The following is a 14,479-nucleotide window of genomic DNA, read 5'->3' on the forward strand; positions in this document are numbered from 1 at the left end:
CAAAAGCAGTGCCCACGTGTCATGGTTACTTCCCTCAGTACCCCATGACCCACAAGGCCCTCGGAGGCAGCACACCGCGCCATGATGGTTGTCTGCACGTGCAGTCGGCTGCTTCCCAGGAGAGGATCACTGAGCTTGCGGAACCTATTGCTCTTACAGTTAGTGGAGCCACGCCTTCTCTTTGGGCGATGCTGTTGCTTGCTTTGTCAAGTCTCACTGCCAGCACAACCCGGAGAAACGCCCTAGGAAAGGAGCGCCTGTGCTTGGAGCTCGCGGCATGCCCTGCCAAGGGCCACCCGTGGACCTGCGCGGATTGCCCCTCCCCGCCGTGTCAGTGCAGATTAAGCACACAGGCTTGTTGGCCACAAGTTTTTGCCTCACCCTTTGTAATAGTTCTTAACTTTTTGTTATTTCTTAAAAATATTCTTACCCACTGATATTTCTGCTCTAGAACAAGCTATTCAGAGTGCTGCATAGCATTGAGTATGCAATGCTGTTTGCTGTTTTTATTATTGTAGTTTATAGTTTCTTGTATCTGCTAAAGATCTCACAGAAGACGAGGTTGAAGGATTGGAAAAGGTAGAACTGATTCCTTGGTTTGAAAGAAAGCGGTAGGTGATTTGCTCAAGCTCCTTTGTCGCTTGTCTGAATATTTATTAGTTTATGGCTCCTATTCAGCTTCCATTTCAGGATTAAATTGCTTATTAGCATGTAAATGCTGACCCTGGCATTTTTTTTCTGGCCTCCACCTAGACTTCACTGGTCTCATCACTTGTGGTCAATTCCTAATCTTCCCTGTAGAAAGACTATCTGGGCCCTAAGACATGTAAATGGATAGATTTAGGTATAAAATTGTATATTTATGTTTGAAGTTAAGAAATAGTGACATTTTTTACCCTTTGTATTTGGCAGTTAAGTTAGTCTTAGACTTTGAGAATCTTTTAGTTTCAAAGCATTATCCTTATAGCTCCCAAATTTTTAGCTTTTCATAGAACACGAGTACTTGAGAAAAAATATATAATATTAGAGGTTTTTAAAAACTAGCACAAAGGATTGCATGGAGGTGTATTATTAACATGTAATACTAAATAAGTAAATATTTTTCCAGTAATCAAGCTAATGCAGAATTTACTGAAGATAAAGAGGAGAATGAATCAAAACATGAAGAACAGCCAGGTAATTTCACTGGTTTTAACATTTATAATATTTGAAAAGATAATATAGCTTTTAATAAAGACATTAATAAGAGAAAAATAGTTAAAAGTAAAATCAAATTATCTTGGGAAGAGCTCTGAACAAATAGAGTGAATTCCCTGTTACAATCTGAGCTACTAAGAAATTGTTGCAAGTGCCCTCCTGCGTTGTTTGTTGGTAGTGAGCAGTGGACCAGTGGAAGACAGAAAAAAGGATTTTTGTGCTAAGCCCAGGGCACCTGTGGAGCCTGGACAAACACCTCCAAAGCATGGTTGGGGGACGGGAATGGGTATTTCTTTTTCTATCTTTTGATATTTAATGTGCCTGTGTTTTTCAAATGGTTTTCTTATAGATAGCATATAGCTGTAATTTGGTGTTTTAGCCAATCTGATAACCTCTGACTTTTAATTGAAATATTTATACCCTTTACAAAAACATTCATTGGCAATGGTTATTGTTTGCCATTTGTTTTTTAGCTCTCCATCTTTTTTTTCTTGTTACTGTGTTTGTCCTGTATTCTATTGGATTATTTATAGCATTCCATTTTATCCCTTTTTTGTCTTGTTAGTTATACCTGTTTGCTATATTTTTGCTTAGCTGTCCCATGATTCACAATATGTCTTTTTCTTATTAGTCTGTATTATAATGGTTTATACAAGTCTTAACAGTAACACTCTCCAAACACTCAGTTTTTGTCATACATTTTTCTGCTATGTATCTTAAAAACCCCACAATACATTATTACTTATCATTATTAATATTAATGCTTTTATATTATCACTTAATTCTTAAGGATGATAAAAAATTTTTATTTATATAAAAATTTCTATTTATCTACATATTTACCATTCCCAGTGCTTGTATTCCTTTGCACAGATTTGAATTTCCTTTTTTAACTTTTATTTTGAAGTGAATCTTTTAAAGTTTAGTTTTAAATTGAGGTATAATTAACATATTATTTTTCAGGTGTACAACATACTGATTTGACATATATATACATTGCAAAATGATTACCACAGCAAGTTGAGTTAATATTTGTCACCTTACATAATTACAAAAAAATAATTTGCTTCTCTTGTGATAATTTTAAGATCTGTTCTCTTGGCAATTTTCATATAGTTGCTTTCTAGTATTATTTTGAGTTTCTACCCAGTATTTTTTTTCAGCATTAAGAACCTCCTTTAACAAATTTCTTGTAGTGCAAGTGTACTATCCATGAATTCTCTGTTTTTGTCTGAAAATATATTTGCCTTTGTTTTTGAAAAATACTTTTGCCTGATATAAAATTCTAGGCAGAGTTTTTTTCTTTGAGCACTTTAATGATTTCATTTTATTATCTTCTGATAATAAAGAGAAGTTACTGGTAATCCCTGTTATTGTTATTTTGCATATATTATGGGTTTTTTTCTGTTTTCAAAATGTTTTGGCCATTAATTCTTCAGACATCATTTCTGTCCTCCTCCCCATCCTCTGGCCCTGATTACAAGCAGGTCAGAAAACTGAATTCCGTCCCCCAAGTTACTCAGACTGTTTCCTTTAAAGCTTTTTTCCTCTCTGTGCTTCTGTTTTTATTGCTATGTGTTCAAGTTCACTAATCTTTTTTCTTCTTTTCTTTAATCTTCTGTTAATTCATCAAATGATTTTTCTTTCACTCTAGAATTTCCTTTTGGATTTTTTTTCCCCAAATCTCTTTAGTCTCTTCCCTCAGGGTTATTTTTTTCTCTAGTCCTCAGCATTGAGCATATTCTGCATGTGTTCCCAACATTTGTTCCAATATATTCCCAACATTTGTTCATTTCTGGGTCTCTTTCTATTGACTTCTTCTAGTTATGGCCATTTTTTTCCACCTTATTCTAAGTCTAGTGATTTTTTTTTTTTAGTTGGGTATTAGATATGTAGATTTTTACACTGTTAATTGTCTGGATTTTGTTTTCTTCTTTAAGAGTGTTGAGCTTCGTTCTGGCAGTTGATGCTGCCAGTTTAATCCTTTCAGGCTTTTCTTATGTTTCGTCAGGGGAAGTCTAGAGTGACCTTTGACCTAGCTGAGTTTGGCACTACTGCTAAGGCACAGCCCCCCTGAGGTTTCTGCTGAATGCCCTTACTTCACAGTGAGGACTTATTCCACTCAAGATGGTTAAAGCCCCAGTCTTCTTACCCTGTGTGAACTCTGGGAATTGTCCAGCCTGAATCATCCCAGTTATTCTTTGCTGAAACTACACAAGAATGGATTAGTATTCAGCAAGGACTCAAGGAGTCCACAGGCAGATTTCTACAGCTCTGTTTCTACGTAGGTACTTCCTATCATTATCACTGCCCTGTAACTTCCAATTGCCTCAACTTTTCTGATCTCTTATCTCTGTCTGCTTAACACAAGACCATCTTGATCTCCACATTCCCTGCTCAGCTTTCTAAAATGTACATACTTTCAAGTACGTTAGGAATCAACTCACTTGTTAATCTTTTCTTGGAAATCAAATTTTTGTGCTGAGGGTTGTCCATTGTCTGAAAACAGTTGTTTCATACATTTTTGTTCAGTTGACTTATTGTTTACAAAGTCCTTAAAATCCAACATGGTAGAGGAGAAAGTCCTCTAGTGTGCCTCCTACTTGAATCAAAATTTGTAGCTAATTTCCAACAATGAAAAATGTTTCCAAAATGTATCATTTAGATCTTTTACATTGAGTATTGTTTATTTGAATTTTAAAAACATTTTATGTAAATACTGTTTTCAAAGTGACAGGGATAGGGAATATAATAATAGAAATAGTACCTTGTCTTTGTAACATCCTCCTCCCGCAAATATCGGAAAACTACAAATATTCTCCTTCTTTTCCAACCAATATGGGAGAGCCTGGGGATTAGCTCTGATATTTCTCAGTTGAGCACCACCTTCTCGGCTTGGTTTTATTCTTTCATTTTTGTATAAACTTAATTTGCTTTGGTATTTCTTTCTGGAATCTTTGATGTGCTATTATTTTCCTTCCCTTTATTTCTTGTTTTATCTATCTCATTTCTATCTACCAGTGACATTTTCTTCCTACTTCAAACATAGTTTATTCATGACAAATTCCTGGGGAAGGAATATGTTGGACAACAATATTTGCCTATAGACTATTCAGTTGCTAAGTGCAGTTGACAAAATCTATTTTTTTTAATTCACAATTGATTAGCACTTTTCCCAATCAGAAACAATATTTGGCTTTATTAACTTTTGGTTCATAGTAAGTACAATGCTAGCTGTGATAATACTAACAGATAATTATTACTACTAAATATAACACCTAACACTTATATATATAATGTATAGTGTATATCAGTCACTGTTCTAAACACTTTCATTTTTAGTCTTCTCAGTGACCTTTTGAGATAAGTACTATTTTCATCCCAATATTATAGATGAGAAAAATGAGGCAAAGAGAATTTTTGACCTGGTGATGGTTCTGCAGTTGAAAGTAGCAGAACCAGGAATTGAATGCAGATCATGCTCTTAAGCACTATGCTGTTTTACATGAAGTGTTGCTTATACTACCTCTCTGCAGTCATGCAGACACTACACCTCCTTCCACTGATTTCAGGGAGTTCTCAAAACCCCAAGTATTGTCTAAATTCACTGTTGTATCCTCCCAGGTCTCCTCAACTTGTTCATCATTTTTACTTAAACAAATCTAATTTCTGAGGTTACTTAAAATTCAGTCATTCCTACCTTGGACATTAGAATCTTAATTATCATATATTAGTCCTAGCACCCAGAATTATGTTTAATACAAAGTAATTTCTTGATAACTGTTTTGTGAATTTAACTATATCTACTGAAATTTAGAAAATTCCAGTGTTCTTTTTCATGTGGAAGAGTTGTAACATATGTAACAATTTGTATATAATGATTTGTAACAAAAATTGTAACATTTCGTATGTAAATAGTTTCAGATTTTTGTCTTTGAAAAACAAATACTAAAATTTGTTTAAAAGATATAAATTATTTTGGACAGCCCTATAATATTTTAGTCAGTTAATAATATAAAAGATTAAAATGAAAACTTTTATAACTAATTGAAGTACAAGAAAAATGAAATAAACCTGTCTTTTGAGTTGAATTCTATTACAACTTTGCAAAAAAAGGTGTTTCTAAAGCTATCTTTCTGTTAACATTCTAATAAATTATTCTTATACAGTCTTCTTCCTTTGGTAATACAGTCATTTTCTGGAATTTGACTTTCTGACCCTGTGATCTTTGTATTTTTAAAAATTATTTTCTTCAGAAAATTACAGTGATGATTTTGAAGATGAGGATATTGATGCACATTTGACTACTAAAGAAGAGACTAATTCCAAAGAAAATTCCATATCAGAAAATATAAATGCACCCAAACAGGTATATATCAATTATAAATTTGACAGTTTTAAAGCTTCTTTTATCACCTTAGCTAATTGTTATTATATGAAGAGCATAAAATTTGGAGATTTTTCATAGTTTTGCTCATTGTTACAAAGTTATAGGTATCAGCATGTCAACTTAGTGCCTTAATGAAATACCATAGTTATTGTTTTCTAAAAGAATTCTTTTGGAAGATAATTTCCTTAAGGTTTAGAAATTGAAAACTTAATTAAAATCTCAAGTCTATTTTTTAAACCGGTATATTAAATCACACCTTTCTTTGGCAGGTCTTGTCCTTGTGAAGTACAAATACCCCTCCTCAGTATTTATACTAATAGTGACATTACTATATGAAACTTAATTGGCTACATTCACGTTCAGTGTTGCTGTACTCTAGTTCTCTGGTATCTCTGTTCTTACCAAGACTGGCCAAGTGTTCTCTTCCATGTTGCTTGCCATGTAAAATTTATCCTTGAAGATCCCTAATAGTAAGCAGTAGAATAATAACTATTTGTTATATTGGTCTTGATCCAGACACGGTCTCTTTTGGAACTGTGTATTAGGACTAGATGTTTTGAAAACGTTATGTAACCGTAGATTCTAAATAGAAGTGAGGGACACTTTCCAGGTATTAATAAACACTCATTTTTAAATTTACTTAATACTTTCCAGGTATTAATAAACACTCATTTTTAAATTTACTTAATACTTTGTCCTTGGGTGTCTCTATGTTACTCAGCTTGGAGGGAAAGATAAGATGACTTTAGAAATACACAAAGATTAATGTGATATGATTATTCTTAGGTATTAATGGGATTTATACTTGTAATATGGCAGTTACAATATTTTGTGAAAAATAAATAGGTCAGTAGAAGAGGTGATAGTTTGGTATATTAGGAGAGTACAACTTGCATAAAAATGTGCCATCCTAAATGTGGAACCCTAATAGAGAGCCTTCTGGGTAAGGATCAAAATAGGAAGGAGTTAGAGCTCTTTCATTGGGATGATCCTACACACTGCCTGTCCAAGTGGAGAATGTAGATGACACTAATTAGAAAACTTACTTTAAAGTAACCTACAGTTTTGACAAATTTTAACTTCCATGCCATTTGATGGCCTGCCTTTTTGAAAAATTTTTTTCCAAAATATACATGAAACAATGATTATAAGTTATATTTGATCATTAATTTTGAACAATAAGGGAAGAATGACTGGTGATGTTATAATAGAAGGAATTATGTATAAAGTAGTCATGTTACCTTGAAGTTTGAAAAATAGAATTTCTGAGCAAGGTAGGTAAATAGATGGTATCTAGAAACTCTTAACCAAGGTTATAAAAGCCTAAATTAATTACCAGTAATTGCCAAGGTTCTGAAGAGACCTGTAGAAGTTCTCTCACAGTTACATTCTCTGACCATGTAAGTTTGTTGGTGAATGAGAGTGATAGAAAAAACCTAGAGGGCACATTTCTTGACCTTCTACTAATGGAGTAAAGCACTGACTTTCAAATTTTGTTACCATGTGCATCGTGGTCATTTTATGTAACTGGTTTCAAATCAAATTATTGTTTTCTTCTTTTAATTTAGGAAGAAGAGAAAACTGGCATGCTGGCTAATGGTAAATATTTATATTCATATATTTTAGTTGGAAAAAAATTGGTCTGTTCAGAATTGCATCGAAATTATTCTGAATCACTATCTCTGTTGTTAAATATCTAATGAATTGAAGTAAACAAATTTTCTCAACAAATGTACCTTATGTTTGTTTTGAATCCATCTTGTTTTATTTAGGAATATTTCCTATTTTAAAAGGCTAGTATCATATGGCATTATGGATTAATTCTACCAAACATTCAAAAACAAATTCGTATCAATCTTTCTTAAAATTTTCCAAAAGCAAAAAAAGAGGGAATTCTTCCAAACTCATTCTATGAGGTCAGCATCATCTTGAAATCAAGACCAGACAAAGACACCTCAAGAAAATAAAACAAGAAACAATCCCATTTACCACAGCATTAAAACAAATAAGATACTTAGGAATAAATTTAATCAAGGAGATAAGAGTTGTACACTTAAAACTGTAAAACATTGATGAAAGCAATTGAAGAACACCCAAATAAATGGAAGGATACTCTGTGCTCATTGATCGAAACAATTGATATTCTAAAAATGTCTATACTACCTAAAGTGATCTATAGATTTAGTGCACTCCCTATCAAATTCCAATGGCATTTTTCACAGAAATAGGAAAAATAATCCTAAAACATGTATGGAATCATAAAAAGCCTTAATAGCCAAAGCAGTCTTAAAAAAGAAGAACAAAGCTGGAGGCATCATACTTCTTGATTTCAAACTATATTACTAAACTATAGTAATCAAAACAGTATGGTATTGGTCTTAAAAATAGACACAGAGATCAATGGAACAGTTGGAGAACCCAGAAATGATCATTTAATTTTGACAAAAGCACAAAGAATACACAGTGAGGAAAGGATAATTTCTTCGATAAATAGTATTTGGAAAAGTGGATAGCAAAAGATGAAACTGGACCATTATCTTACATGATACCCAAAAATCAATTAAAAATGGATTAAATACTTGAGCATAAGACCTGAAACTGTAAAACAGCTGAAGAAAACATGGGAGGTAAGCTCTTTGACTTTGGTCTTGGCAATGATTTTTTAGATTTAACACCAAAACAAAGTCAGCAAAAGCAAAAATAAGGAAGTGGGACTACATCAAACTAAAAAACTTCTCACAGCAAAGGGAACCTTCAACACAATGAAAAGGCATTCTATGGATGGAAGAAAATACTTGAAAACCACTTGTCCAGTAAGAGGTTAATACCCAAACTACACAAGGAACTCATCTGGTTTTATAGTCAAAAAACAACTGAATTTTAAAAAATGGTCAAAGGATCCCAATAGATATTTTCCCAAAGAAGACATACAAATGGCCAACAGATATATGGAAAAATGTTCAGTTTCACTAGTCATCAGGGAAATGCAAATCCAGACCCCTCATCTGTCAGTATGGCTATTATCAAAAAGGAGATAACAAAACTGACAAGAATGTGAAGAAAAGGGAACCCTCATATACTGTTGGTGGGAATGTAAATGTGTGGTCAGTATGGAAAACAGTATGAAGGGTCCTCAAGAAATTAAAAAGAGAGCTACCATATTATCCAGCAATCCACTTTTGGGAATATATTCAAAGAAAATGAAATCTTAAAGAGATATCTGTAACTCCCATGTTTGTTGTAGCATTATTCACAATAGCCAAGGTATGGAAACAACCTAACTGTTGATGGATGAATAAAAATGTGGAATATATATACTAATGGCATATTTTTCATCCTTAAAAAAGAAGGATATTGTGTCATTTGCAACAATATGGATGACCCTGGAGGGCATTAAGCTAAGTGAAATAAACCACGGAGAAAGACAAATACTGCATAGTATTACTTATATGTGGAATCTTAAAAAAAAAAGTTCAACTTATATAAACAGTAGAATGGAGGGTGCAGGAAGCTTGGAGGTTGGAGGATGGGAGAGACTGGTAAACAGGTACAAATATTAAGTTATAAGATTAATAAGTTCTAAGGATCTAATGTATAACATGATGAGTAATTAATATTGTATTATGTAATTGAAATTTGGTAAGAAAGTAGAACTTAAGTGTTCTCAACAATAAAAGCAGATTGTGAGGTGATGGATGTAATTAATTCATGGAAATCCTTTCACAGTATATACATATGTCAAATCACCATGTTGTACACATTGAATATATTATAATTTTATTTGTCAGTTATGCCTCAGTAAATCTTGAAAAAACAAATATAGTTAATTGAAGAAGAAAACTAATTTACAGGGTCCCAAACCAGTGATATATTGATATATGTTTAACAAAAAGATTCCAGAAGAAAAGAAAAAGCCTTATTTTGTAGATTTTGCCTGTTTTATGGTGTAAATACTTACATATTGATTGCAAGATAATGACATGCTGAAATACTATGAAGATACTATTCAGAAAGACTACAGAGACAATTGATATGAATTACCTTAAATTTGATAATACTAAAACGTAGTAAAGCAAGAAGAGGGGGAGGAAAGAAAATTATAGGCCAATATCCCTGATGAAAATAAATACAAACAAAACCCCTAACAATTAACAGCACATTAAAAGGATCATATACCATGACAAAATGGGATTTATCCCTGGGTACAAGGGATAGCTCAATATGTGCAAGACAGTCAGTATGTTACAACATGTTAACAAAATGAAAGCAAAAAAAGCCTAGTAATCTCAATAAACTGAAAAAGCATTTGACAAAGTTCAACATCTATTCATAATTAAAACTCCCAACAAAATAGAACCTGCCTCACACAATAAAGACCATCTATGAAAAGCCTACAACTAGCATCCTAATCACAGGGGGGAAATGGAAAACTTTCCCTCTAAGATCCAAAACAAGGCAAAGATGCCCACTCTCACCACTTTTGTTCAACATAGTACTGAAAGTTCTAACTAGAGAAGACAAGGAAAAAAGATATCCAAATCAGAAAGGAAGAAGTAAAATTATATCTGGCTGCCAATGGCATGATCATATGCATGGGAAACACGAATGACTCCATAAAATTGTTAGAATTAGTAAACGAATTCAGTAAAAACTTCAATATACAAAAATCAGTCTTGTTTTCTATATACGAACAATAAACTATCTGAAAAAGAAATCAATAAAACAATCCCATTCACAATAGGAACAAAAAGGATAAGATACTTGGGAGTAAGCTTAACCAAAGAAATGAAAGACTTTTAAACTGAAAAGTATAAAACATGGAAGTTAAAGAAGTCACAGATGAATGAAAGGTATCCCATTTTCATGGACTGGAAGAATGAGTATTTTTTTAAATGTCCATATTACTCAAAGTGATCTACATGTCTGCATGCAATCCCTATAAAAATCCCTATGTCATTCTCTACAGAAACAGGAAAATCCATTTTTAAATTTTGGTGAACCACAAAAGACCCCAAATAGCCAAAGCAACTTTGAGAAAGAGCACAGCTTGGAGGCATCACACTGCCTGGTGTAACAATATATTATAAAGCTGTAGGTATCAAAGCAATATGGCGTTGACATAAAAACAGATATAAAACTGATGAAACAGAATGGAGAGCCCAGAAATAAATCCACTTATCTATGTTCAACAAAGCTGCCAAGAATATACAATGAAGAGAGGATAGTTTCTTTAATACATAGTGTTCAGGAAACTAGATATCCCCATACAGAAGAAAGAAATTGGACCCTTATTTTGCACCACCTACAAAAATTAACTCAAAATGGATCAAAGACTTAAAGACCAAAACTACAAAACTACTGGAAGAAAACAAGAAGAAAGCTTCTTAACATTGCACTGGGCAATAATTTTTTAGATATGATCCTATAAATACAGTCAACAAAAGCAAAAATAGACAAATGGGATTGCATCAAACTAAAATGCTTCTGCATAACAAAAGAAACAACAGACTAAAAAAGGCAACCTATGGAGTGAATGAGAGAGAATATTTGTAAACCATATAATAGGTAAGGGGTTAATATCCAAAATTCACAGAACTCATGCAGCTCAAGAGCAAAAAAAAAAAACCCAGATTGATTAAAAGTGAGCAAATGACCTGAATAGACATTCCTCAAAAGAAGACATGCAAATGGCCAATAGGTATATGAAAAGATGCTAAATTTCACTAATCATCAGAGAAATACAAAAAGATATCACTTCACACTTAGAAGGACTATCATCAGAAAGAGGGAAGATAAGGTTTGGTGAGGATGTGGAGACAAGGGAACTTTTGTACAGTGTTGGTGAGAATATAGATTGGTGTAGCCCCTGTGGAGAATGGTATGGAGGTTTCTGAAAAAAAAAAATGGAACTACCTTATTATTCAGCAGTCCCACCTTTGGGTATATTTCAAAGACAATCTGTACTCCCATGTTCATTGCAGCATTATAATAGCCAAAATATAGATACAACCTAAATATCCATCAATGGATGAATAAAGAAAATGTAACATACATAATATATTATGGACGACATCATGCTAAATGAAATAAGCGAGATACAGAAAGACAAATCTTACATAACCTCATGTATGTGTGGAATCTAAAAATGTTAAGCTCATAGAAACAGAGCAGAATAATGGTTACCAGAGGCTGGGTGAGGAGAATATGGGAAGATGTTGGTTAAGGGGTACAAAGTTTCAGTTATGCAAGATAGGTAAGTTCTGGAGGTCTAACAATGTGACTATAGGTAAAAATACTGTATACTTGAGTTTGCTAAGGGGGAAATCTTAAGTATTCTTATAGCACACACACAAAAGATAACTATATAAGGTAATGGATATATTAGCTTGATTGTGGTAAATACATGTATTCACAATGTGTACATATATTGAATCATCAAATTGTACAATTACAATTGTAAAAATTACAATTTTTAGTTGTCAACTATACTTTAATAAAGCTGGGGGAAAAAAAGAATATATCTTTCTGTTACTTTTTTCATCCCCTTTGCCTTCTACACCTAAATGTACATTAGACCTATATACAAGCACAAATAATGTATGTTGATGTAAGTCTGATCTCTTGTACTCAAGAAGAAAGGCATGCTTGTGAAAGATACATGATTACATATTCTTTATATGTAAATATTTCTTTGTTTTTATACAGCTTGCATATAATTAAAATATTCCATTAAAGGAACTATACAAAGTTCTCTATATTCCTAATATATATTTTTTTATGTTGTTCCAGTGGAGCTGCTGGATTCATTAGACTCTGTTGCAGAGGTCAACCTTGATGAACAGGATAGAGTAACAACTAAGCCAAAAGCCCTGCCAGAAATAACTGATAATGAAATGACAGGAACAGGTAAAAGTGAAAAACTGACTGTTCTCTATTAATTGATTACACTTCTAGGGGAATATATGTTGTATATAATAATATGTATAATAACTATGTTGACAGTAAAATTTTAAATCTCACATTTTCTACCATATTTGACAACTTAAATAATCTGAATTTATTAATAGTGACACTTAATGCTAGTATGCCAAGTCAAGTGTGTTTTCAAGTAAATACTTATTAATAAATGAATAAATGCTGTTGATAAAAAGTATAGCACTTTAGGTAAATAGTAACTAATTTTCTATGGCCCTCCAAAGTGTTCAGTTAAAATTGCCATGTGCAGGAGAAATGAGACTTTGGACTTTGATTTTCCATAGTTCCCTGTGTGTAGGAAAAAGCTAGATCACATCTACAAATTCTGAAATGCCTAGGACCATCTAGACTTAAAGTTGTAAAGGTCTTTAAGATTGTTTTTTCAAAATTTTTTCTAAAGCAGTAGGTGGAATACTTATTTCCAAATGAAATCTCATGTAGTATACTCTCTGTGTAGATAAAAATGGTATTTTTTCGGTATAAATATGTTTACATTTGTAACATTTACTTATAAAGGTAGAACAATAATGGTCTTTTGAAATTTTTGAAATCAGAAGTTACAGGCATTTCTTATATTCTTATATCATCATCAGACTTCCAATATGTTTTTATAGTATAATATAAAAATATTGGTTTACTGCACAAATACTTGCACATGGAACTTCTTAATTAGCTTGCTTTGCAAGCCTTAGTTGACCAAGATGGTCAATTAAACCAATCCAGACACTTAGGAAAAAAGAGCAATGGAAATGATAAATCACTAACCAGCTCCAAACATCTGCTTGCATTTTATTTTTTACTTCTTTGTACTTTTTATTGAAGTGTAATATGCCTATATAAAAGTTAGTGTATCATAACAGTGCAAGTTGATGAACTTTAAAATACTGACACACTCATGTAACCGGCAACCAGATCCAAAAAACAAAACATGACTGAAACCACCAAGCCCGCTCAGATTTCCTCTTTCTAGTCACTGCTGTTCTAAGAGTCACCACTATCTTATTTCATCCACTTGTATATTAAAATACAAATATGAAAGTGAAAAAATGACAACAGAATTTCCCATCAATACATGTTACTCCCTTACTTGTTATTACCCAGTTGAATGTTCTGCCACGATGGAAGCATGTGCTGAGCACGTTCCTCTGTCTTACTGCTGTTTATTTATATACATGAAATATATGTGCCATGATAGTCAATCCACTTGTACAATTTTCATAAACAGACATGAATTCTTCTAAAAGACCAGTGTAGATCTTGTAGACCCATGAAGGAAGTTCATATATGTACAGGATGGCCAGAGAAGTACAACTTTATTCTAAGACATGCATGTAAACAAAGTAGGAGACTAAAGTTACCACTCCAGTGGCCTTCAAAATATTACAGTTACATACATGGCACATTTGCATGTACAGATTAATTTTTATTATAGTTCTTATGTTTTAAAGGATAATTTTAAATGAAATTCCAAACATCTGTAGAACCCATGATTTTCTCTGAAAACATGTTTTTTATAAAACACAGTATGAATATTACTACTGTAGGTTATAAGAAAAACTCAGAAATAAAAAAATGTATTACTGAAAATAAAAATTCTATTAAGATTATCCAAGCAGTAATATAAAACTACAGTGTTTTGGTCTTATTTCTTAAATATTCTTGACTCTGAAATAGTTTGATGAGTCAGTTACTGGAAGATAGTAGCATATGATTTTATTGTTATGTAGTTTTGTGTTTATATTCCCAGCCTGTTCAGTTATCAGCTGTGTAACATTGGACAATTAGTGCCTCTAAGCCGCTTTATAACGAGATCTTGGGTTGGTCGATTAAGATCATGTATAGTGCTGTATATATTGTTAAGATTCAACAAGCAGTAGCAACTGTATGGTTCTTCTTATTATTTATACCAGTCCTCTG

General features: G+C 32.7%; 1 protein-coding gene across 6 annotated transcripts in view; it reads left to right on the forward strand.

Moving 5' to 3' along the window:
- Window positions 1–14,479, forward strand: part of LOC130679843 (centrosomal protein of 162 kDa-like) — a 109,107-nt gene that overhangs the window by 16,160 nt on the left and 78,468 nt on the right. For 5 of the 6 annotated variants that reach the window (XR_008992804.1, XM_057489365.1, XM_057489361.1 and 2 more), the window contains exons 5-8: window positions 1,109–1,176; window positions 5,454–5,566; window positions 7,156–7,186; window positions 12,377–12,493. Coding sequence is in view for 5 of the 6 variants with exons in the window: in XM_057489365.1 (XP_057345348.1) it covers window positions 1,109–1,176; window positions 5,454–5,566; window positions 7,156–7,186; window positions 12,377–12,493 (329 nt within the window). In the remaining variant the exon portion in view is untranslated. The remainder of the gene's footprint in view (window positions 1–1,108; window positions 1,177–5,453; window positions 5,567–7,155; window positions 7,187–12,376; window positions 12,494–14,479) is intronic. The other variant, XM_057489363.1, reaches the window with a different exon arrangement.

The sequence above is a fragment of the Manis pentadactyla genome, chromosome 12, assembly GCF_030020395.1.
Source record: "Manis pentadactyla isolate mManPen7 chromosome 12, mManPen7.hap1, whole genome shotgun sequence".
Classification (NCBI taxonomy): Eukaryota; Metazoa; Chordata; class Mammalia; order Pholidota; family Manidae; genus Manis; species Manis pentadactyla.